The sequence below is a fragment of the Clupea harengus genome, chromosome 23, assembly GCF_900700415.2.
Source record: "Clupea harengus chromosome 23, Ch_v2.0.2, whole genome shotgun sequence".
NCBI lineage: Eukaryota > Metazoa > Chordata > Actinopteri > Clupeiformes > Clupeidae > Clupea > Clupea harengus.
Window position 1 is genome coordinate 555,676 of NC_045174.1, and position 24,629 is coordinate 580,304.

General features: G+C 46.2%; 2 protein-coding genes across 9 annotated transcripts in view; both read right to left on the reverse strand.

Annotated features, from left to right (window-relative positions):
- Window positions 1-5,104, reverse strand: part of LOC105912905 (calcium-activated potassium channel subunit alpha-1-like) — a 90,606-nt gene extending 85,502 nt beyond the window's left edge. For 5 of the 6 annotated variants that reach the window (XM_031560793.2, XM_031560794.2, XM_031560795.2 and 2 more), the window contains exon 1: window positions 3,356-5,104. In XM_031560793.2, coding sequence (XP_031416653.1) covers window positions 3,356-3,643 — 288 coding nt within the window. In that variant the 5' untranslated portion in view covers window positions 3,644-5,104. The remainder of the gene's footprint in view (window positions 1-3,355) is intronic. The other variant, XM_031560797.2, reaches the window with a different exon arrangement.
- Window positions 5,105-6,330: 1,226 nt separating this feature from the next.
- The window catches only part of LOC105912894 (disks large homolog 5-like), a 51,769-nt gene continuing 33,470 nt past the window's right edge, over window positions 6,331-24,629 (reverse strand). For all 3 annotated transcript variants that reach the window (XM_031560790.2, XM_031560791.2, XM_031560789.2), the window contains exons 13-33: window positions 24,561-24,629; window positions 24,001-24,104; window positions 23,348-23,440; window positions 22,067-22,915; window positions 20,918-21,035; window positions 19,750-19,915; window positions 19,435-19,553; window positions 19,020-19,121; window positions 18,578-18,746; window positions 16,351-16,513; window positions 15,898-16,028; window positions 15,546-15,710; window positions 12,037-12,202; window positions 10,923-11,071; window positions 10,480-10,650; window positions 10,002-10,198; window positions 9,534-9,677; window positions 8,867-8,997; window positions 8,556-8,665; window positions 8,052-8,161; window positions 6,331-7,388 (exon numbers count right to left, since the gene is read on the reverse strand). The exon at window positions 24,561-24,629 is cut by the window's right edge and continues 107 nt beyond it. In XM_031560790.2, coding sequence (XP_031416650.1) covers window positions 7,294-7,388; window positions 8,052-8,161; window positions 8,556-8,665; window positions 8,867-8,997; window positions 9,534-9,677; window positions 10,002-10,198; window positions 10,480-10,650; window positions 10,923-11,071; window positions 12,037-12,202; window positions 15,546-15,710; window positions 15,898-16,028; window positions 16,351-16,513; window positions 18,578-18,746; window positions 19,020-19,121; window positions 19,435-19,553; window positions 19,750-19,915; window positions 20,918-21,035; window positions 22,067-22,915; window positions 23,348-23,440; window positions 24,001-24,104; window positions 24,561-24,629 — 3,521 coding nt within the window. In that variant the 3' untranslated portion in view covers window positions 6,331-7,293. The remainder of the gene's footprint in view (window positions 7,389-8,051; window positions 8,162-8,555; window positions 8,666-8,866; window positions 8,998-9,533; window positions 9,678-10,001; window positions 10,199-10,479; window positions 10,651-10,922; window positions 11,072-12,036; window positions 12,203-15,545; window positions 15,711-15,897; window positions 16,029-16,350; window positions 16,514-18,577; window positions 18,747-19,019; window positions 19,122-19,434; window positions 19,554-19,749; window positions 19,916-20,917; window positions 21,036-22,066; window positions 22,916-23,347; window positions 23,441-24,000; window positions 24,105-24,560) is intronic.

Genomic DNA, 24,629 nt, shown 5'->3' on the forward strand with positions numbered 1-24,629 from the left:
TCTTGTTTTCTGACGTCACATTGGTTGGATGGTACTTGCTTGTCTACAATCTAGACATGCAGGTTTACTACACTTTGTGCTGTCAACAGAAACATAGAAATGTATAAAAACGATGTGTCTGTATAACTATTAAACTATGCCTCCATCCATCTATCTATCCTTTTTAAAAGGCTGAACCCTGATAAAGAAGTACAAACAAATGACTCATCACCCCTCCATCTCCTCGTTGGCCAGCAGACAAACACAATTACAGACCAGCTCCCTCCCCTCTGACCAATAATCGTATTTGTGATGGAGTTTGACCTGAATATGGCTTAAAAACAGACCCATGCCACTTAATCCTACCCCTCTCCTGAAGATGACCCTGCTCTGCACCAGTCAAACACACACACACACACACTCACACACACACACACACACACACACACACACACACACACAGACACAAACACACAGACACACAACACACACACACACACACTCACACACACACACACACACACACACACACATTGATGTTCTTCAATCAATAATGAATAGATGAACATAGGATCACTTGATTGACAGACGCAGTGAATTGGGCTGTAATCAACATCACTGCAGAAGTAGCAGAAACATCACCCAATTTGCCATTATTTCAAGAGCTTTGTTTTTCATGGGTGGCTCTTCAAGGATGTGAAAGAGAGAGGCAGGCCACGGCCCAGACCTCTCCAGAATATATTGTGAAGGAGACTCAACGGTCAGCAGACCGCCCCTCCAGAGGCAACGCATGCTGCGTCCTCTGCTATTATGTTTAAAGTGTCAAATGGAAGTGCACTCTGAAAAAATATATATTTTTTAAATATTGCAATGCAAGGAAGAGACAACCTTTATAGAATGCCCAGCAGTATTGAGAATTGTCCCTTTTTCACTGAGCCTTGAGAAACTACATTATGGCACCACGACACAAACCATATGTTGCACCTTGGAGGTCACAGACTTCTGAGGAAAGTTGGGTGCACTGGAAAGTGGTATATTAAATCATTAGCAGTGCTGATGACACAATTAAGCAAAGGCCCTTCAGGATGCTTGCCTATTCGTCTCAGCCCGTTGGGCTACATATTTTGTGCTTACAATCTTCCTTCACATCTTGGAGGTAAATGCCCTTGGTATTCCCCCATTGAAGAGTGTCATGCCACATTCGTCTGCCTCTTTGAAGCGTAAAATGCCACCGAGCCAACCTACCCGCTGTAGGGCCAAGGGGCTTTTGAAGGTCAGCAGTCTGGCAGTGGCGAGGGCAGCCAGTGGGCACATGGGGTGACAATTAGATGCAGACAGTCCAGTGTGCTTGCCAGGGAAGAGACATCTATTGGCCCACGGCTCTCACCTCATTCAAGGGTGTCGTTTCAAGTCAAATCCCCATTACAAGAGAGTGATCTTCCTTCAGCCCGTTTGGATGAGAGTTTCCATTATGTGTTTGGATTTCTGTGAGTCTGTGTGCACATCACAATCTGGCCTTGAATATCAACATATTTTTTATGCCGTGCCACTTTGAGGAAACTGAACTGAAGTTATAGTCTAAGAGAGTTAAAGATTTTAGAGGACAAATTGAGATTATGTGTATGTGGGCGGGCGGGGCGAATGCTGGTGTTTGTAGATACCCTTTTTTTCCATGCGTGCCTGGCAGGAAATAGGATCTGATTATGAGCTGTTGTGACAGCTACATTTGTCAAAGCAGAGCAAAACTTAAATCTTCAAAAGAATGACTGTGAGGAAACAAACCAAACATTTCTTTATCAGCTGTGTCAAATCTAAATTATATTAGAAATGTCATGCATTTGCCACATCTACAAATTACACTTAGTTCAGAGAAAACCAACGTTATTTAACACACATCAAGAAGTGTCCATTCATTCATCATACAGTTAGCCGTTTAGATTAATATATTGCCTCAGTAGTTCAAAATAATACACAACAATAATAAAATTGGCAGGCCTATCCAGGTTGCTGCATCCATCTATGATCCAACATAAAGGACAGTCTGAATCATAGATATTGCTCAACATTGGTCTACCTCATATTTTAAGCTGATGAAGTCATGAGCGCTAAATCTTACTGAATTTGAAATGTGTAGGCTAATAGTATCTGATGTCAACACGTAGCCAACAATAAGCGCAGCTAAACCTCCAAAACTTATTCAACAAAATGAATTGTTTTAGATTATTATTAATGAAAAACAATAAACTTGTTGCTGATTTCCCGGTCATTACACAATTCCTCTCTTTCCCTGTTGTTTGTTCCACAGACGGGTTGAAAACAAGCTGGTTTGTGTAAGAGGGCGAAAATATTCTATGTAGCATGAACTTTCCGCCAGTGGCACGCAACGCGACGAATAGCCACATGCCTAACTATAAAGCAGCCGTTTGGCAAGATCTTTCAACAATGTCTCGCAGAATTTAAGAGAACAGTGTTTGACAGGGGGGGAGAGGGGGAGCAACAGCTGACGAGAGGGGTGTGTAGCCAAGCTATGGCTGGACCTATTCCTGACACTGGCTGGAAGTCAACGCGAAGAGGAGGAAACGTTGCAGCTCGCGACTTCCCCGAGACTGTTTTGCTAGCGTCAATTGACGAAGCCCTAATGCTTATTTTTGAATGGTCATTTTTGAATAATATCTTAAAAAAAAAAAAAAAAAAAAAAACCTTTTTGCATCTTATTTTCAAACTTAATCATGTAGCGGGTTCATAGCTGGAATAATACAATTCGCGCTCAGCCAAATGGGAGAAAGCAGATTTGCCTAACATATAATAACTGTTTTAAAGCCACTAAGTTTTTCCTGTTTGCATTCTGTAAATTGCATACATAAACTGACCCACACATTCAATAACGTTACACGTCAACATAAAGGCTGATTCACAGAACGTGTTTCTTGGAGAACTAATGCGCACATCATAGAAAATCTATATTTGCATAATGTATATGTCGAAAAACTTGTGATACAAAGAAAAAAAGTGGTAGAAGTACACAGATTCAACAATTAGAGTACACCGTATAGCACCAAACTGTATCTCTTATGGCGAGTGTATATGTGTACTTTATACGCGCAAATGCGCCCACGCATGACGCTTAGCCTACTTTCTGGAATAATTATTTGTGCTATGTCGGACAGAGATGTTGTCCTGTTGTTTTCACACTTCAACAGTTGTGTGTGCACTTCAATGCCCGCCAATCTCTCTTTCAGAGGGTTTGTTATATGTACACGCTTTATGAACATAATCAAACACTGAAAGAGTTCTATATTAAAATGGAAAGATGTGACATTTTAGGCACAGCTAAATATTATTCGAATAGACGGAACCATAAAAGTCAGAATATTACCTTCTTTTTGACGTTACAGTGGCAACACACTGTCCACAGATATTTCAGAGTTCGCCATAAAAGTATGATGAATAAACCTCCAAAGAAAGTGACCATGGACGAAGCAAGGAATGCCCACCACATGCGCTGGCCATTATCGCAGGGCACGTCGGGCGAATACGGGATGATCACGTCCATCTTGGACATATGGATAGAGGACGTTCCCGACTTAAAATTGCCACGTTTATAGTTAGTCATTATACTATTGCCAGTGCCAACAGAACGGTTGCCATCCTCAATAACTAACATCCAGAGGTTTGAGAGGAGCACCTGTCAGCGCCCCCTAACCCATGTTCAGCCATGTTGCTTCAGCTGCCACCCCTTTTCTTCGATACGGTCTCATCAATTCTCCTTTATACAAATCAGTACCCAGAGTAACCAGTGACGCACAGCCGAGTGTAACTTCGTCCAAATCGCCACTTTGTACTCCACCTCCAAACGCATCAGGTCCTTCACGAGGCGCTCGGAGTGTTTCGTGTTCAATTTCGAGTTAAAAAAAAATAGTAGTTCAAATAGTCATATTTAACCGTTGAATTGTAATTATCCCCAAGGAATCGTTGTGTACGTTCAACAAGCTTGGCAACCCTGAAGTTGTCTTTTGCATTTTACATCCATCGAACTGTAGCCTAGTGTCAAACGGACGTTTTCCAAACTCCACCTTGTTGATAACCTCAGCCTTTCCCCGCTGCTGATTTTCTCATGGCATTTTATCTTCTGACCGTGGAGCGCGGTCCAGATTCATAGTCCTTTCGCGAATAATCCGTAAAGCACTACATGTCATTTTATAACTGTTGTTCTTTTTCGGCTCATCTAGCGTCGCCAGACGCCAGCTGATGTCGCCTGTCAGTTGCAAGCATCTCAGCGAGGGAGATTTACAGGTACGAAGGCGGAGTCTAAACACAAAACCCGCTTGTGAAGCCTGTAACACTAGACGCTGATGGCACTTTAACGTCTAGTTTGTTATATAAACATACGTGTATTTATTTCATGCCTTTAATGTAAGCATGCCCCGTAGACAGCACTGTTGTAAATCGCCTACTTTCATTTCTAAACAAAGCGGCACTGTACGGCTGGAGCCGAGAAGAGAGGAAATGCATTTGATTTTTAACACCCTGGTTCGTGAAGATGAGACCAGAGAGAGGCATATTTACACCACATCAACATTACGGATTTTCATAAAGAACGTTGTTGTGAATCTGGTTTTGCACGGACACAATTAGCTGCAATGTACTGCAAGCAAGTAGTCCGCCTTGGCACGGTGCAAATGGAAGGCAAACATGTTTTCATCACTCCATCCTGGGAGGAAGTGAACTCCAATTGAAAACCTGTTGAGTGTGATAGCGACTCAGGCGATCCTCCTCCACCAGAGCACACGATTTGACGACTGGCAGACCTTGACGGCTATGCTACATGATAAAACATGGTGTTATTCTCTTGACCTTTTTCATTGGGATTGATAAAATAAGTCTCGTATCTCGATCGGCCATTCCTCACAAGCATTACCTTTCGATCGGCTGTGTTTTTGAGTTTGGGGGCCAGTCAACGAAAATAAGATATATCGTTTAATTTATGATAGCCTATTATGATGTCTGGCTAGGACATCCTAAAAATGGATTAAGTGATCTCTGTCATTTATATTGCCATCGAGACATCTCCCCACAAATTAACGAAATAGCCTATGGAATATGTCAGCCTACACTGCTGGAAAAATGGCAAGTCATTCGGCTTGGGCAATGTGTTATAGTAACTAAAATAGACTTGGTTTTTTATATCACATAATCTACATATCGTAGGCCTCTTGGCAAAAGTTTATGTATGCTATGGTGCATTTGTCCTTTTTAAAAATCCTTCATATCATTTTTAACTGGGTTAGGCCATCATATTATATTTAACCAAGTGTATTATTTAAAGAATGACGATTAAAAAAAATCTAAAATGAATTACCTAAAACAAGAGTAACCTAATTCTAGATTAAGTGTGAAATGGAATAGCAGATCACATTTACCGATTGCCTTCAGTATAAGACGAAGTAGGCGAAGTTTCAGTGAAACTACCCCATCTAGTGTACAATTTGGCACATCAAGTAGGCTAGGCCTGTACTTTCAGCCATTATGAATCTCAAGTTTAGGTTTGTAGTTATCACGTAAATCTCCAACTGTAAACGCAACTTAAAACAGATTCAAAAGATAAAACTATGCAGACATACCCAAGAAAAAGGGAACGGTGGTCCAAAAAGTACATATGTAAAAAAAGATATCTACACACAGAACACAATTTAAGTTGTATTTATTAATTTAACATTAGATAGAGGTCATGTCTATTCATTGAGAATAATCCCAATTGGAGCATAATGCTTACACGTTTGGCGTCTTCAATTGTGAGAAATGTTTCTCTTACAGTAACCACTTACTGGCAAATCCAGCAAAGTTCTTTTGACATCACTGAAGTAATGATTCCAAATGGTTTGTTGTGAATAGATGGTCCAACCACAGGATAGCATTTTCTTAAAAAAAAAAATGTGCAAGAGAACATCCCTTTTTTCACTTCATGATTTAAAGTAGAAGAACAATTCCTGCTTTGTGTACAGGACATTAGTGAAATGTTAGGGACATGATATGGGGAACACACTGATGACACACGCGCACACACACACACACACACACACACACACACACACACACACACACACACACACACACACACACACACACACACACACACACACACACACACACACACACACACACACACACACACACACACACACACACACTTGCATTTGCTTGTACAGGATAACTAGTTAACGTACCTAAAATAAAACAGCAATATGATAACAAAAATATATTTCAGAGCGTAAATGCTAGAAGGGAAAGATTCAAGTGCAAAATGGAGCCAAAATAAAAGGGAGACTTAAAGGATTTGGCACAATGTTCTACTGAGGGACAGAATGCTGTTTTAAGACTGAGCACTGGATTCATCCTTTAGTAACATATCTGCATCTCACTTCAGAGCTACAAAACCATATTAAATAACAACAACAGTAATAGCAATAATAATAATAATAATATAAAAAGTTAATTGGAAATTAACGAGGAGGGAAATATTAAATGACCATACCGTCAAAAAATTGCACCAGTACTTTTTGTCCTTTAAATAGATACATTAAAATCAACGAGAGGAGAAGAAAAGACAAGAAAAACAAAATACACAGGAGGAAAATAAAAAGAAACTGGGAGATCCCAGCCGAGTGAGTATCTTTACTTGCTACATTGTACTTAGTCTGTGAACTAGCAGTGAGGTTTTAAATGATTAAATCAATAGAAGAGATACATGTGGGTCATTAGACTGGTGCATGCTAGCGACAAACATGTCTTTCCTTGGGATTACCCCCAGTTTATTAGTGGCTAATGCTTTAAAGGTGAATCCTCAAACCGGTCTGTTCTGACTAGTATAAGGACACTGAATGGGGAGAGGCCTGGGATTAAAGAACAGGTCAGGTTTAAAAAAAAAAAACACATTCAAGTACGCAAGACAAAAGTACATAAACACAAATGTTGTTGATTGTAAACAAGTGTTTTTTTTTTTGTCTGAAATGAAAAGTGTTACCGTTGTGACTGAAAGAAAAAACGCTTCTGTAGTGTTGGAGTGGCGAGTTGCCACGGTGATACAAATGCAAAAGCAACGTGCGCATGTCGTTAACAACACACATATAGTTTAGTCCGCTGTACCCCTTCACATCATTAAGGTGTATAGTGTTCTTGTTGTTGTTTGGAGTGTTCAGCGGCGTGTTTTGTCATTGTTTTTCTTGTTGTATTAGTGTTTTACCAACGTCTGATTGTTGTTGTTGTTGTTGTTGGTTGTGGTGGTGGTGGTGGTGGTATGGGATTCAGAAAAGGTGATCAGTCGGGAATCCAGAGGACTTTGCTTTGCTCCTGATCCACGATGGTCTCGATCTGAGTGCAAATGTAGGCCAGACTCCCTGCCTGGACCACCCCTAAGAGGCAAGAGAACACAAAGCCAAGGGATGAGCCAAGTCCCAGTCCCATTCCCATTCCCAGTCCCATTCACAGTCCCAGTCCCAGTCCCATTCACAGTCCCATTCACAGTCCCATTCACGGTCCCATTCCCGTTCCCAGTCCCATTCACATTCCCAGTCCCAGTCACAGTCCCATTCACGGTCCCATTCCCGTTCCCAGTCACAGTCAGTCCCATTCCCAGTCCCATTCACAGTCACAGTCCCATTCCCAGTCCCATTCACAGTCTCAGTCCCAGTCCCATTCACAGTCCCATTCACAGTCCCATTCACAGTCCCATTCCCAGTCCCATTCCCAGTCCCATTCACAGTCCCATTCACAGTCCCATTCCCAGTCCCAGTCCCAGTCCCATTCACAGTCACAGTCCCATTCACAGTCCCAGTCCCATTCACAGTCCCAGTCCCAGTCCCAGTCCTATTCCCAGTCCCAGTCCCAATACAGCCTGGCAAGCCACAATGTGTTTGGATACTGACAGTGTAGAGACAAACTGTAGGTTTATCACTTGGCGTCTGCCACATGGCTGGATGTGAATGTAATGTATAACATAAATGAAATTAAATAAATGTAATACTGATATAAATATATTTTAGAGGGTTTTTCTGTGGACTGAGTGTAGCACAGACCTGTGAAGTATTTGCTGTACTCCTGTTCTGTCTTCTGTGCAACTTCAAAATGTTCCTTGGAATGTTTTTGAGAGACTTTATCCCGCAGATACACAGGGTCCTTTTGCTCCCTGAGCGACAAAACACAAAAAACACTCACGTCATATTTCTCTTTAAGTGACGGTGCCGACGAGCTTACAGAAACATATGGAACACTTTAGTGAGGTCCCACACGAAATGTGTGACTTTCAAGGATACAGTTCAAGATGTACACATCATCAAACACCACACGTGACATTAGTCTCTCTCATTCATGGTGCACAGGCCAGAGAATTACAATGCATCAGAGTGGAATGGCGTCTACAGGCAGTACACAGAGTCTAGACAGCCCCTCGAAAGAGCAGCGCATCAAAGTGGCAGTAGGAGGAGGAGAAAAAAAAAAAAAGCCTTTGAAGCAAATGCTAATTCAAGGTTACTGACGGCGTCGGGCGATCTTCGTTAAGAGACGTTGGCGGCCGGACTTACTTGATCTGCTTGGCGTTTTTGTAGCGGATGAAGATGACGATGGGGTAGATGTGCACGCTGTGCAGGCGCTCGATGGCGTGCGGGGCGATGTCCAGCAGACAGTGGCAGTCCTGGGAGCGAACGCGAAAACAAGTTTAGTTTGGTTCGTTTGGTGCGGAGCACAGGACTAGGACGTCCAAAAGTACTGAAGAAATACTGGGGGGGGGGGGGACTATTGGAAAACAGGACTGACGCACAATATGGACAAACGAAGAAAGAGCAAATATGGCCCAATCCCCCCCCATGAACAAGGTAATCACTATAAGCATCACCTGCTTCTCCGTCACCTCCTTGATGGAGGCCACAGTGGTCACGTCGAAATGGCCACTCCTGCGCTTGTAGTCGATAAACAGGCAGTCCTTCACGCCCCTCTCTATGGCCTGCTGGGAGGCCTTCATTACCTCTGCAGAAACAAATGACATCATCATCAACACCGCTATCACTTCCTCTTTTTCTTCCTCTTCATCATCATCAAAGTGGAATCAGACAAACTAATTCACTAGTTTATGAGGAGCTCTTTTAATCTAGACAATTACTGAATGAGAAGGCGGCAAAATACTTCTTCGCATCTAACAAATCAAACAAATACCACAAAGGATACACAAAAGTATTTCTATTTGACCCTGGGTTGGCTGAAGAACACGTGTACTACATTGTCAACCTCAGGTCAAATAACACAGTTGAGTTATTGTAAGAGGCTACAGGTCAGAAACCAGATCACCACTTGACCTACTTCTAGGATGTTCAGTAAGAAAAGCTTTGCACTGGGGTCAAGCTCATGAACTCATGAATATATATGATGGTCAGCGACACAAGCTGCTATCAATGCCAAAAGGTCAAAGGTCGACACAAGCTGCTATCAATGCCAAAGGTCAGAGGTCAACGGTTGGTCTGAGCGGGCTGATGAGTTGAGCTGAGGGGTCCGACGACGTGTCTTACCTAGCGGGCATCTGCAGAACTTACAGTCTGCCTGTTTGACCAGCATGTCTTTGGTGGCCTCCACCAGCGGGCCCAGCATGAGCACAGGCCTGGGGGAGATGCACTCCACCTTCTGCACTCGCTGGTAGGCCAAGCTCACGCAGTCTGCACAGAGAGAGAGACAGACAAACACACCAAACCATTAACACACACACACACACACACACACACACACACACACACACTCACACACACACACACTCACAAACACACTCACGCCGGGCAAGAACTTAAAAAACCCATCAGATAACAAATAGTAGATAACCTGTTCAATGCTAAAATGCCGATGTTGGCCCGTCACCTACTAGAACCTTCAATATGATCTTTCTAAAGTCCTCCATCTCCTCTACATGCTGGCTGTTAGGTGTGAGGTGTGAGGTGTGCTTGAGCAGATTCATTTGGGATGTGTGAAGTTGTGTGGCTCCTCACCCTCCATGTACGGGATGGAGTCCGTGCTGATGGCGTCCGGGGCCGGCGCCTCCTTGCCCTCTCGGGAGGTGCTACGTTTGTGCCGGTTCTTCCTGCGGAAGAAGGAACGCCGCGCGGCCGCGGACAGACTCCGGCTGGAGCACACCTCCTCCTTCCCGTCGGGAACGCTCAGCCGACGTTGGAACTCCTGCTCCAACCTTTGTTTTTTTTTTTTTACCCCCATGCAAAATAGTGGAAAAGTTAGAAGTTGTTCCACATGCCAGGTCCCAAAATATGTTCTGACAAGTGTTGGAAAATATGTGTCAAGCCAGACTACAACAGACATATTCTATTATATTTATTAAATAATCCCTATAGTTATAGTCTATATAGTTATAGTCTCACACAGAGATATGGTTTATTTGTATGTAGTTGCAGGCTTTATATGTATTTGCTGTAAGTACACACACACATACACACGCACACTGTATTTGCTTACATGTATTTGCTGGGGATTTGGCCTCTGGCTAGTCTCTGTGCATTCTCATCGAGTTGCCAGGCCATCCAGTAGCCAAAGTTGCCGTTTGGTAGCGTGTCGTCCACGTACAGGATGTCATCCTTCTTGAAACTCAGGTCCTCATCCACCTCTGCCATCCGGTCATAAAGTGCTCTGCAGAGAGGCCACAGAGAAAGGTTGGTCAAGGCAATTCATTTTTCCTGTAAGATGCCTGTGCAGGTCTGTGTGGACCCAGGACAGGACCAGTGCTGCAGGTAAAGCACCCTTGTGCTACAGAAAGACTGTTCAAGAAGGTGCTATACGGCAGTCTACTCTGGTTCATGAACAAGGGTTGTCTGACTGAACAGAATGAAACCCAGTTTGTTCAGAGAAGTACTAGGTGTGTCTGGCACGAGTGGATCAGGTATGAGTGGGGGCGTGTGTACCTGATGTAAAAGCCGTCTCCTGGGCTGCCCCTCCGTATGTTGAACTCCTCCAGGCGATGCTGCACCCGCAGGGTCACCGTCTCCAGGGGCTTCATCATCTCCATGTAGGCCTCTTCCGCCGTGCGGCCCTGCAGGCTCACCGAGCTGTACTGTAGGAGGGGAGGCAGGTCACACACGTCACGGCACGTCACTACACACCACTACACACGGGGAGGTGAGCAAACCTAAAACTGGAGATGAAGCTGTACCGAACAATGGAACAGCTGTGTAAGCTGGCGCCTATCGAAGGTACAGAATGTGTCTCAATAGCAGAATGGGGCCAAACGATTCCCAAAACAGAAGTGCTTTTAAAAGCAACTTCAGACGTCAAGGTCAAACGATTCCCAAAACAGAAGTGCTTTTAAAAGCAACTTCAGACGTGAGTCAGACACACAGCTGCGCTGTTCAGAGCGTGCCCAAACAGAGAGCAGAACGACGCCCTGTTTTACTGAATGCGAGGGAAGTGCTTCCAAAAGATACAGCTTTCGGAGTCGATCTTTAACACGAGGCTGAACTGCATGCAACTTCTGTTGGAGTTTAGCATTTGCAGGACAGCAGCAGGTCGCCAGGGGAGGGGAGGGGAGAATATTAGAGGCACGGATTGGGTCTGATTTGGGGGATTAAGTGCCATAGTTTTCCATCTCGGTGCGGTGGAAATGGACTGGGCTCGGGACAGCTGCAGGTTTTTGAGCCTGATAGTGAGATTAAAAGCTTTTTGTCTTTGGGTGTCCTCTCTTCAACTCTATTCCCCCCTTTTTTTCCTTCTGTTCTTTCGCTGTGCATATCCTCTTTTCATCCCATATCTCCACCCCATGTACTCTTGCTCCCTATTCCTCTTGCTGTTTGCTCTCCCATCTTTCATATCTCTGCCCCCCCCCCCTCAACTCATTGTTGTCTATGCCTCCTCTTTCCTTTCACTTGTTATCTCTCTTTTAAATCCCTTCTTCCCACGCCCACCCATGCTCCCCCCCTCCTTTTTCAATCTCTCTCCCCCATCCACCCCATCTCACCCTCATACACCCCATCGCTCTCTCTTTCTCTCTCTCCCATCCATCTCTCCCTCTTCCCTGCTTACCTCCAGGATGAGGTCCCCAGGCATGAGGCTGTTGGCTGCCCTGGCAGGGCTGTCGTCCTCCAGCCGCTCCACATAAATGCCGTGCAGGTTGCCCCCGCAGATGGCCACGCCCAGTTCGCCCTGTGCCTTCCGCACGGTCACCAGCCGCGGCTCAGGGAACGCCCGCCTGTCAAAGAAAGGGAGAGAGAGGAGTGAGGATTTAAAGGTTCCTAGATGGCCTTTCTATAAACCCTTGGTGGGCTGACACGGAAAAATCACAGACTTACAGCACTTTGTCATATGCCCTGCCATTTCTAAATGTCACTACATGTTGAGCAGCTTCATAAATGTTCTAAATCTTATACGCAACAGTAACCCTCAAAAGTTAACTTTTAGTTATACACAGGAAAAGATGTTAAATCCCTTGTGCTATTAGGGACTTCCCAGAGCAGCCAAACCTCTCACTGTCACATGCAAGTACTTCTACCCAACAACCTAGCCTAAGTATTATAACAACAGGGTGCACTGCAACAGTCATACAGACACTTAATAACAATTAACAACCGCAACAACAAAGACCCCTTCATGAGCATTTTTACTGCCGTTGTCAAGTGGACACCTTCCTTAAATCAGTGTTTCATTGAATGCGGCCCAAAACACCTCCAGAAGAGTAGTGTCTGGCTCCCTGATCCTCCCTCCATTCTCACGGTGGGTTAGGACACACGTCAGTACAACAACAGATACTCCTCAAGATACACCTTGAAAAGATTTCTCATGCATACCTCAGGGCCTGAACGATGCACTGTATAATTATGTAATTCTCTAATAATTACAATCCAATAATTATCTAATCGAATTATCTAAGTCTCATTATACTATGGCATGCCACAGGATACCCCCTACAACGGTCCGGGTAGGAATCCCAGGGAATAAAATGGGATACGAACCCTGGTCACCTTAGGCATCCAAACATCTTACGATAACAGGCTTCTTCACACAATACAGGTTCATTCACATGTCCCCAAGTAGTCTGTGAGTGCTTCAGCCATAACCACTGGCTCACTTTTTCCCAGCAGCCTCAGACAACTCCTTCAAAGCTCCTTTGAGTGACCATCCTGGAAAACCAAAATCCAACAAAAGCGTTGTGGTTGAAGTTGCTAAAAAAAGGCTCTAACACGTTTCTCCACTGGTCATCTGTGTGCTTGCCAACCTTGTTCCCTCACTTCCACTACCATCTCCGCATACTTCAGCTTCTTCCTCTCAAATGCTTCCTCAACCAGATCTTCAAAGAGAATCATTAACTCTAAGGGAATCGTTAACTCGTTAACTAAAGAAATGTACACAATGGGCTCACAGTCGGAATACAACACCACGTCTGGTTTCAAAGCAGTGACAAACAATACACCGTGGAACTTAAAGTTGTCTTCCGAACATCAGCCAGCAATCTCTCTCTGCCTTGTTTTGCCTCATTTGCCAGTACTGTTTTGTACGTGCCTGATGTCTACTGTTCTGCTCCTCTCAGACAAAAGAAATTCTACGGTCCCGGTCATTAAGCGGGAAAGAGTTAACCGAAACTCATTTATTCTCAAAACACCAACGATTTCAAAACCTCCTTGCGTCTCCACATGTAGCGCACCCTGGGTGAAGATAATGTTGCAACCAGACAAGAAGGTTTTAATGAGCCAACACCCGTCCACAACTTGCAGCTTCCGTTTTCACCCACCCCCCACTGACTGGGGTTCTGGAGAGTGAGGAGGACATCGTTAGTGGCTCCAACAATGAATGTGATGCGGTTCACAGGCCATCAGTTTCTCCTGCTGTTCTCCCTCTCAACAACATGTACTGTTTGTCTTGTATTGTGTTGTAATGTATATTTTGTGTAAGCACATTGAGAGCCACTCTGCCAAGTCAAATTCCTTGTTTGTGCAAACTCACTTGGCCAATAAAACCTGATTCTGAAAAACATGCCAGTTCATCCATGGCCCTAGTTTCCTCTTCTTGCTTGCAAACAAAGGTGGTTACCATCGGCCTCCTCTCTAGTATAGTGCCCTTACCCCATGCTTTCCATCCGACACCTAACCCAAAGCCTGATCTTCCACTCTATACCTGCCCAATGATACACCTATGCTGTAATGCGCATGTTGTACCGCTCATCGTGGAATTCACTTCTTTCCCGCTTTCGCCGTTGGAGCGGTGTTGTTGACGGCTGGATCCATAGATAGATTGAGATGAAGTCATCTACAGACTGCTCTTAGTATATCTTCCACCAAGCTGGTCATTGGTAACTCCAAAATTCCTTTTCCATACAATGCTACAATACTCAGACAACGTTGTACCCCAAGCCATTTCCTGACTGCCTTTTTTCACTATTCTCTCAAATCTCTGAAATACCAACACACAACTTACGTGTGTCAAAAGCCCAAATCTGCAAAATCACCACAACTTCTATTTACCAGGCAAGAAGGTCTGACCAATGGTATTGATAGCCTTAACAGTGGATTCTCTAAGCTCTTCAACCTTTCGGTCACTTCAACGTTGAATAGTACCACCTGCACAAACTCTTCACCTTTTTCTCCACAACAGAAGTAATCACCTCACCATCAATATAAAAAAATTCCACCGGTTTTTCCCCTTACTGATAAATATACTTCTGCATTTTTGCCCATTTCAGATCGCCATTCAACTTGGCTAACAGCCCGATGCATACTTGGAGCAGTTGTAGCAATCGTCGTCTCGTCGTCCATATAAGCTCAGACAGGTGGTAAGCGGGTGCTATACTGCAACCTCTCACCACCAACAACCCATTAAGATGCCCTTTTAATTACCTCCATTGCCATGGTGAAAGCTAACTGTGAAATGGTGCGTCCAGCCATGATGCCAATCTCCAAATGGATATGGTGTAGTCGGTTACTTGTGTTCAAGCACAACTGTCCTCAAAATATGCTTTGACTGATAGTGAAATCTTCTCAGGGTCCTGAAAGCAACTGGATGCCTTCCACAACAGGCTGTGTGGCACCAATCCAAAATACCACACTGAGGTCTCTGCCTTCTGTCCTTGCTGCCTCAATTTGATACGAAATCATGCTACTACGTTCCAAAACATCTGCAAACCCTGGGATTCCTGCTTTCTGCACATAAATATCTATCAAGCTATTTGCCTTCAAATCGGACCAACCATCCTTGCTACCAAGATCATCTTTCCAGAGAAGAAGACTGATAGGTTGAAATCGGCCTATGGTCATGGCCTTCTACTTGGGCTGAAAATACCACTAGTAAATACTTACTAATAATCTACTGATAATCTGTGGAGGTTCTTTGGTAAAGGTTTCTTACTTTCTTGGAAGGTTGTGCAAAAACACAATGAATTGAGGACTACTGAGACTACCATGAATCCAGTGACCCTTTGACCCTGAACTAAGTGAACTCTTGACCCCTTTGTGGGAGCTGTTACCTGACCGAGCCACGTGGGCTAGTGGACCCTTTGACCCTGAACTAGGTGAACTCTTGACCCCTTTTGTGGGAGCTGTTACCTGACCGAGCCACGTGGGCTAGTGGTGGGTGTGGTCTGTTTGGAGGGCGGCGTCATGGTGCCCTCGTCCTGCTCACTCAGCGTGTCAATGGTGGATTGGTCATCGGTGGGCGTGGCTCCGCTGACGTGCGACAGAGGGTGGCCACTGATTGGGTCAATCCTAGAACTGAGACAACGTACACGATCAACACTCAAAACAGGGGCCGGCTACACCAGGCAACCAGGCAGAAATCAAATTGGACTGAGTCTCAGTGAGTCTCAACGGATCGGAAATGAAAGGTGTAAGGTGGCAGAGAGGGCACTGGGGTGGCAGAGAGGGCACTGGGATGGGGTTGGGGGCAGTAGAGGGGTACCTGGAACGCGAGTGGCCCAGCTGGTACATGTGGGGGTTGTACTGGGCCAGGATGGTGACGGTGTCACACTGCTGGCCGATGATCAGCCGGGCTTGCTGTTCCGTGGCGTTCCGCAGGTTTATACCATTAAACTGGAGAGAGAGAGAGAGAGAGAGAGAGAGAGAGAGAGAGAGAGAAAAAGAAAGAAAGAGAGAGAAAGAGAGAAAGAAAGAAAGAAAGAAAGAAAGAAAGAAAGAAAGAGAGAGAGAGAGAGAGGAGGGGAGGGGAGGGGAGGGGAGGGGAGGGAGGAAATTAGAAGACGGCAGGATAAAGGTTAGAGTAAGTGTGCAAGTATCAAAACGTCAATTACAACGTCTATTAATTCAGTGATGCAGTATTTTTCATGTCAGAAATCATCTTTCACCATTTAAATGTGAGAAATGAAACGACACCATATTCCAGCAACAGCAGTACCTCCAGCAGCTGGTCCCCAAACTGCAGCTGGTACTGGTATGCGATGCTGCCTCCCGTCACCTTGGAGACAAAGATGCCACCGTTCTCCCCTCCAACGATGGAGATGCCCAGTGGCTCCGCCCCTTTGTGTATGGTCACAGTGCGAGGCTCCTCCAGATGTGGTCTGGAGACACAAGAATCATCATCATCTTCATCATCATCTTTTGACCTGGTACTCAACTAGGAGGACATTCAGGATTCCCATTTCAACAAAACCAGTACAGAAACTGATTTTTTAATTTTTTTGTACAAATGTTTCCTCATAAGCTTCTTGTTGCATGCAGTTACACCAACTCTTTGTTTGTGGTGAACTCTTGTTTACTTTCAGGGGACAGGGTTTTGGCAAGGCTTGGTGTGAAAACATTACAGGTTAGGACGAGCAGTGCAAGGATATAGTGTACATTAAGGTAAGGAGGGGCTGGACTAAATTTAGGCTCGCATGAGATGATGATGGATGAGGTTTGGTAGGGCAGCACTATGCTGTGGTGTGCTTGGTTTATCTTAAGATGAGCCAGGGTCTCCTGATGGTTAGATTAACAAAGGCAGGTTAAAGCTGCTATGAGAAATATTTAGTGTAGTACTTTTACTGTTTAACTGTCTTTACACCCCAACAGACCCTGTGGAAATAAACACACTGTGGAAAACAAATGACAATTCTGGTCTCTCTAATCTGGAATGAGTCTCAACGTGGTCTGAGTATACGAACAAATCTGGAACTTCCAAAGAGACAGGTCTACAGACAGGAGGGGTGGTTCAGTGCCCTTGAACAGCACCTTGAACTTAGGATAAACTGGCTGAGGTTGGGCAAGGGTGGGTTTGTTTGACTTGCACTTAGAAAGGGTTGGGGAGAAAACTGGGTCTTGCACAAGGTATCCTCAAGCAGGCTATGGCTCCTGTACACAAGAGCCAAAATGGAGGAGGAGCACTGGGGATGCAACCCATGCAGCAGCTCTCAGACAAAATGGCCGAATCATGCATCCGCTCCACGGTCAACTCGAGCGGAAAAAAACAAGCTCAAGCTCCGGTCACAAACAGGCGTTCAATTAGCAACCCCCGAAAGGAAATCTCTCCGAAAAAAAACAACGACACTGTTCTCAAAAAAAGGAAGGGGACTAAGTGCAGGAAATGGGCATAGAAAGCACTCCAAGGGCAGTGAGGGAAGTGTTGGAGAGAGGACACGGAGGAGAAGAAGAGAGAGAAAGAAAGAGAGAGCTGATGAAAGGGCATGTCCCAAAGTTTCCGCAGTTTCTAACTCTAAAAGGCTCTGTAAAGGAAATTTAAGATGTAACCTTTGCCAAAGTTATCAAGGAGTTCACCTGCAAGAGTTTTGTAAAAATGACGGACCACACAATTGCATTGAATGCATGGGCAGTGACATTTACATTTCCCAAATCATGAATTCAACTCGAGTACTCTCAAGTGTCTGAATCAAAAAAAATGTGCTTAATGCATTTTACGCTTTAATAAACTAAACTGAACCGAAAGGTTCTTCCTGAGGTTTGCGATTGGGACATCCCCCCCCCCCCCCCCTGTAAGCGTGGGTGGGTCATAACCAACCTTAGGCTCCTGAGAGAGGCAAACCTGGGCCGGAGGGGCCGAGGGAGTCTCGGAAAGGATTTGTTACACAACAGATGTCTGAAAGAGTCGCAGAAGGAGACAGAAAGGGGGGAGGGGGAGCGGAAGGATCTGGAAGTCAAAGGCTGAGAGAGGGGTTGGCGAGGAAGAGTAAGACATGTAAGTGTTGTTCATGAGAGATGAGGAACTTTTAGGGGTCTCGAAGTGGAAGGTTCTTAAAAGAGGTGCTGATGAATTGGAGCAAAAAAGACAACGCTATTTCCCTTTCTCCCCCCCCCCCCCCCGAATGTCTGCTGTCATAAGAAACAGAAATGTCTGTGCAAGTTAGTGAAGTGACATTTCATTTGGTGACATCTGTTAAAGCGAAAAGCTGACGTGGGCCACTAGCTGAAATGTCAGTTAATCCGCCAAGGACAGAGAGGTACGTGACGCTCTTCTTCGACGGAACCATTAGATAACTCTCCCAATTATATAACAACACACATCTCATTAAATGTTAAGGTGAACTGATGAAGACAGCTGGAGGCTTTGGTGCTCAGTATCATAATGTGTCCTGCGTTAAAAAAAAAAAGCATTAGGTCTTAAAAGAGGAGGACTTGGTGGATGATTGTACCTGTCTTTTCTCCGGTCCCCCATTGATGCAGGGCTGACTGACAGCCTGGCGTGGGAGGAGATGGAGCCTTGCGATTGGCTGCTGACGAAGGAGGTGGTCTCGAGGTTGAGTGGGGACAGGGGGGGCGTGATGAGACTGGTGGTGCTGCAGTCCGAATGGGACAGGGAGCCTGGACGGGTCAAGAATGAGATCGGGGAAGGAGAACATGAAATGAAGCACGTGTTAGTCTGGAAGGGGTCGCTCATGACTTTTGGCACCTCATTAAGGCATATCACCTCTCTCCTACATGATGTGATTGAGGTGAACAGCTGCACTCCGTCTAGAGTGTTATACATGATGTGGGGCTGTGGGACGGGGGCTGTGGCATTTTAGCATCTTTGAGAACTTTGAAAAGCGCTATATAAATGTGTAGTATTATTATTATTATTATTATTATTATTACCTCTGTCGGAGCCCTGGGTGGAGCCCTGTGCGGAGCGCATGTATCTTGGCGTGGAGGGGATCTTGATTCGCTCAGTGCGGTACTGGCCGTTGCTCGCTCCACCTGCCCAGACCAGAGAGGAGAGGAGAGGGGAAGAGAGGACAGGAGAGATTACACCCTTACCCTCATACATACGCACTGCGGAGGTCAGGAGTTATCAGGGGCCAGTAACAGCACTTTTTCTCCTTACACAGAAGAACACAACACACATATAAGGACACATACAGTATCTATGTGAATGGCTTGCCTGTGGCTGTAGACTAGGGGATGGTCTGTTGGGTATTGAGATTTATGGTATAGCTGATGAAGGGTATTGTGTGTGTGTGTGTGTGTGTGTGTGTGTGTGTGTGTGTGTGTGTGTGTGTGTAAAACCCACCGTGTCTGGCGCTTGAGGGCAGTGAATTGGTGCTGTGTGGAGTGCGTCGGGTGCCATCGCTCAGCTCACTGGAACGCTTGTGACTGAGGTCCAAACTCAGCCGGCCCTGGTGCTGAGGACTGCACACAGCGTGCACGCACACACACACACACACACACACACACACAGACACACACAGACACACACAGACACACAGAGAGGGGAGGGGGGGTGCGGGGAGAGACAGAGAGAGAGAAAATCACATATCAAATGCAGTCCAGATTCCCATTGAGTTTTTGTTGATTCTTCTGGAACTTTCCACCCGTGAGTGCGTACCTGGTGCGTGAGTGCTGTGCGGGCGGGCAGGTATTGGTGTTGGTGGTGTTGGTGTTGGTGTTGGTGTTGGTGTTGGTGTTGACCCAGTGGCTCCAGGCTGTGTACACCGGGTTGTGCATCACCGTGGTGACGGCAGGGCAGGGAGACAGTCCACGGGGGGAGGGCTCTGCCCACAAAGACACAACATATATTAAATATATATTAAACCCTAAAGCCACTCCACGGTGTTGAATACACAACATATATTAAACCCTAAACACTCTACGGTGTTGAATACACAACATATATTAAACCCTAAAGCACTCCACGGTGTTAAATACACAACATATATTAAACCCTAAACACTCCACGGTGTTAAATACACAACATATATTAAACCCTAAAGCACTCCACGGTGTTGAATACACAACATATATTAAACCCTAAACACTCCACGGTGTTGAATATACAACATATATTAAACCCTAAAGCACTCCACGGTGTTGAATACACAACATATATTAAACCCTAAAGCACTCCACGGTGTTAAATACACAACATATATTAAACCCTAAAGCACTCCACGGTGTTAAATACACAACATATATTAAACCCTAAAGCACTCCACGGTGTTAAATACACAACATATATTAAACCCTAAACACTCCACGTGTTAAATACACAACATATATTAAACCCTAAACACTCCACGGTGTTAAATACACAACATATATTAAAGCCTAAACACTCCACGGTGTTAAATACACAACATATATTAAACCCTAAACACTCCACGGTGTTAAATACACAACATATATTAAACCCTAAACACTCCACTGTGTTAAATACACAACATATATTAAACCCTAAACACTCCACGGTGTTAAATACACAACATATATTAAACCCTAAACACTCCACGGTGTTGAATACACAACATATATTAAACCCTAAACACTCCACGGTGTTAAATACGTGCATTTATGTGACATAACACATTTAAAATTAGTTTCAAACAATACATTGAGTATAGTATTAAGATATCTTGTGTTTTTGTAAATGATATAATATGAACATTTATTTTTGCTTTACACTGTGTAATACAAATGCAACTAGACCAATCACAGAGAGAGAGTGTGTGTGTGTGTGTGTGTGTGTGTGTGTGTGTGTGTGTGTGTGAGAGACTCACGTCCTGGCAGAGGGCCGTGGTACCCCGGCGGGGGGAAGCCCATGTGGGCGTGCGGTCGAGTTGGGGAGAAGTCCACAGGCCCGAGGGAGTCTGGAGAACGCTCATCTTTGGAGTAGGCCTGGACACACACACACACACACACATTCATATGCTATGACTCACACTCATCTTTGGAGTAGGCCTGGACACACACACACACACACGCTATGACTCACAGACTGACAACCACCGTGAATCAACAAGATGTCACGGACCCTTTCATGCTAGTTTGGAGCATTTGTACTGGAAAAACATCCAGTTCTCCGATAATCACATTTGTTTTGATTGACAAAATAAATAATATTATGCCATGCAGAACACGTCCTGTGACATCGGTTCCTAATGTTTAGGAGGCTTGCAAAAACAAACAGAGATATTGATTGTTACTAAATAAAAATAAATCAGTGCAGGCAGATGGCAAGAATGAGTGAGTCTTTATTCCATTCAGGACCGCTCACAGACATCCACCTTGTCTTGTAGCACTGATATGAAGAGCTGATAATGGCAGCTTGCGGACTGGTTTATCGGTGTGTGTGTGTGTGTGTGTGTGTGTGTGTGTGTGTGTGTGTGTGTTACCTGCAGAGGTATGGGGATCTTGAGGGGGGTGAGTTGGCGGCGTGGTGTGTGGTGTGTGGTGTGTGTGTTGTGTGTGGTGTGTGTGTGTGTGTGGTGTGTGTGGGTGTGTGTGTGGTGTGTGTGGGTGTGTGTGTGTGTGTGTGTTACCTGCAGAGGTATGGGGATCTTGAGGGGGGTGAGTTGGCGGCGTGGTGTGTGTGTGTGTGTGTGTGTGTGTGTGTGTGTGTGTGTGCGGTGTGTGGTGTGTGGTGTGTGTGTGTGTGTGTGTGTGTGTGTTTGTTGTGTGTGTGGTGTGTGGTGTGGTGTGTGTTGTGTGTTTTACCTGTAGAGGTATGGGGATCTTGAGGGGGGTGAGTTGGCGGCGTGGTGTGTGTGTGTGTGTGTGTGTGTGTGTGTGTGTGTGTGTGTGTGTGTGTGTGTGTGTGTGTGTGTGTGTGTGTGAGTGTGTTACCTGTAGAGGTATGGGGATCTTGAGGGGGGTGAGTTGGCTTCGTGGTGTGTGTGTGTGTGTGTGTGTGTGTGTGAGTGTGTTACCTGTAGAGGTATGGGGATCTTGAGGGGGGTGAGTTGGCGGCGTGGTGCGGGCGCAGAGCTGGGTCTGGGTCTCTTGTGCTCCTGCTCCTCGGGGCCGGTTCTGCCCGTGTCCTCCCGGGCCCTGGGTTCCCCCTGGGCGTCAGGCTGGGGGCCCGGGGCGGGGGGGCACTGGGAGGGGGTGGAGGGCGGCGAGCCGGTCGTGATGGTGGAGTCCGAGGCGGAGCTGCTTTGCTGCTTGTGCTTGTACTTAAACGAGTCGCTGCGTGTGGGCGGGGTCGGGGGCGTGGTGGGGGTGTCGGCTCTGGGGCTCTGGGGGCGGGCCTTGGACAGCGAGACGTAGTCCAGCTTGGTGGGCGTGTCGGGCCGCTTGAAGATGTCGGCATCGAAGATGGGCTTCCGCCGCTTGGCCGTCACGCGGAAGATGGAGAGGGGGGGCACCACGCCGGCGTCCGCTGGAGAGGGGGGGCCTCCCGCCAGCACCCGGGGCCACGTCCCGCCGTTGCTCTTCTGGGGCGCGTGGCTCTTCTCCGGAGCCGTTTCCGCGGCGACGCACTCCGCCGCGGCGGTTGCCGCGGAGACGGAGGCGGGGTGGAACGTGAGGGGCCGCTTGTGGTGGTGGTGGGGGGCTTGGTGGCGCTGGAAGCACACGTCCTGGTAGGGCGGCGGGCTGGGCTCCCCGGAGGCCGGGCTCTCGGGGCTGTAGATGTCCGTCTGCGTGGAGCTGTTGTTCCGCAGGTTCCGGCAGTTGCGCGCCAGAACCTCCGAGCCGTGCAGCTTCCCACTCGGGCTCTTGTCCAGCTCCCGGGCCACATCGAACAGACTCTGACCCGACAGGCTCTGGGGGAAGAACTGGGACAGGAACAAGTTGATCAGCATCACCCAAAAAACCAGCAAGCTGATTAAAAAAAAGAACACACAACCTAAGCCTACAGCCACACACACACAAACACACACACACTTACAGCCACTTAAACATTCACTTCAGCTAGTCCCAGCAGAGGGACTATGGCTGCAGGATTACTTATCCGTCACATGTGACAGGGTGGGTGCGTGTGCATTTGAGCTCCGAGTGTGTGTGTGTGTGTGTGTGTGTGTGTGTGTGTGTGTAACTGCATTAAGCTTGAAGTGCTTTCACATGGTTGAAGTGCTTAAGTTTGTTTTTTGCATTAACGACAGGCGCCATTTGCAGTAAGTGCACACTAGTTAATGCGTGTGTGTGTGTGTGTGTGTGTGTGTGTGTGTGTGTGTAAGTGTGTTTGTTGTGTGTGTGTGTGCGCTCACCTTGAGGAGCGAGAGGCTCAGCGAGTCACGACAGTCCCTCAGCAGCGACTCACACTCACTCAGCGACCTGTTATCCAGAGCGATCCCATTTATCTGAGGGGGGGTGGGGGGGGGAGAGAGAGAGGAGAGAGGCCTGGTGAGTGAGCGCTACTGAACATTAAAGCCTGATGAGACAGCCAGCGCAGGCACAGAGGCAGAATTAGCCGTGACTGCTTCGGAAATGATACGCCTCCAATCTTATCACTTCCACATCAGCGCAGACTTATCTGAGAGGGAGCAACTTTGATGAAAGCAAAAGCAGTAAGAGAGTGAGTGTGTGAGTGTGTGTGTGTGTGTGTGTGTGTGTGTGTGTGTGTGAGTGTGTGTGTGTGTCTAACTCATTCTCCTTGGGTAGCTCAGTGCTCATACATAAAGATGAAACGGAGAAGATTTCACCACATAATCAAGTATTATCTTTTTGGCACGATCATATTTCTTTCTAAGACATGGGGGCTCGGCTTTTGATGTTCCTGGAGAGCATCACGCGCGCGTGTGTGTGTGTATGTGTGTGTGTATGTGTGTGTGTGTGTATGTGTGTGTGTATGTGTGTGTGTGTGTGTGTGTGTGTGTGTTCCAGGGGAACAGTGACGGATGGCGACGGCGTCGTGGCTTACAGCGATGAGCCGGTCTCCGATGGTCAGGGAGCCGTCTTTGGCCGCAGGGCTGCCCGGGGCCACGGACGCTACGAAGACGCCGCCCTCCAGGCCGATGCCACTGTCTGTGTTGAACAGAGGATTACAAACACACACTCTTAGGGTCCTCTTACATACATATACAGGCATACTTTATATTATGGCCCACTCTCTACAAATAGAAAGTCCTCTATCTATCTATATCTATTCTCCAGGCCAGTTGGATTGCAACCTTGTGAATTCATAGCTTTTAAAACTAAATAAATAAAATAACAATACACTCAAACCCGTCAAGAGGACTTAAGTAACAGAGTCAAGTAAGCTATGAGCGAATACTGTAAAGGGTGCTATACATCGCCAGGAAAGCTGCCACCACTTCCACTCGTAATTAAGTTCAATTGTGTTTCCCCATTGGTTAAATCATTCGTTGAACCCACACGTGAGGTCACGCAGTTCAGTCCCTCCACTGCTTAGCGTATTCGGGGAGAGTATTCATTGGAGCAGAACAAATGGCCGTGGACAGGCGGCGGGCGGTCGCTCACCTTTCTGGCCCACGAGGTTTAAGTGGACGGGGGTGAGGATGCGCCCGCCCAGAGACTTCCTCCTGCGCA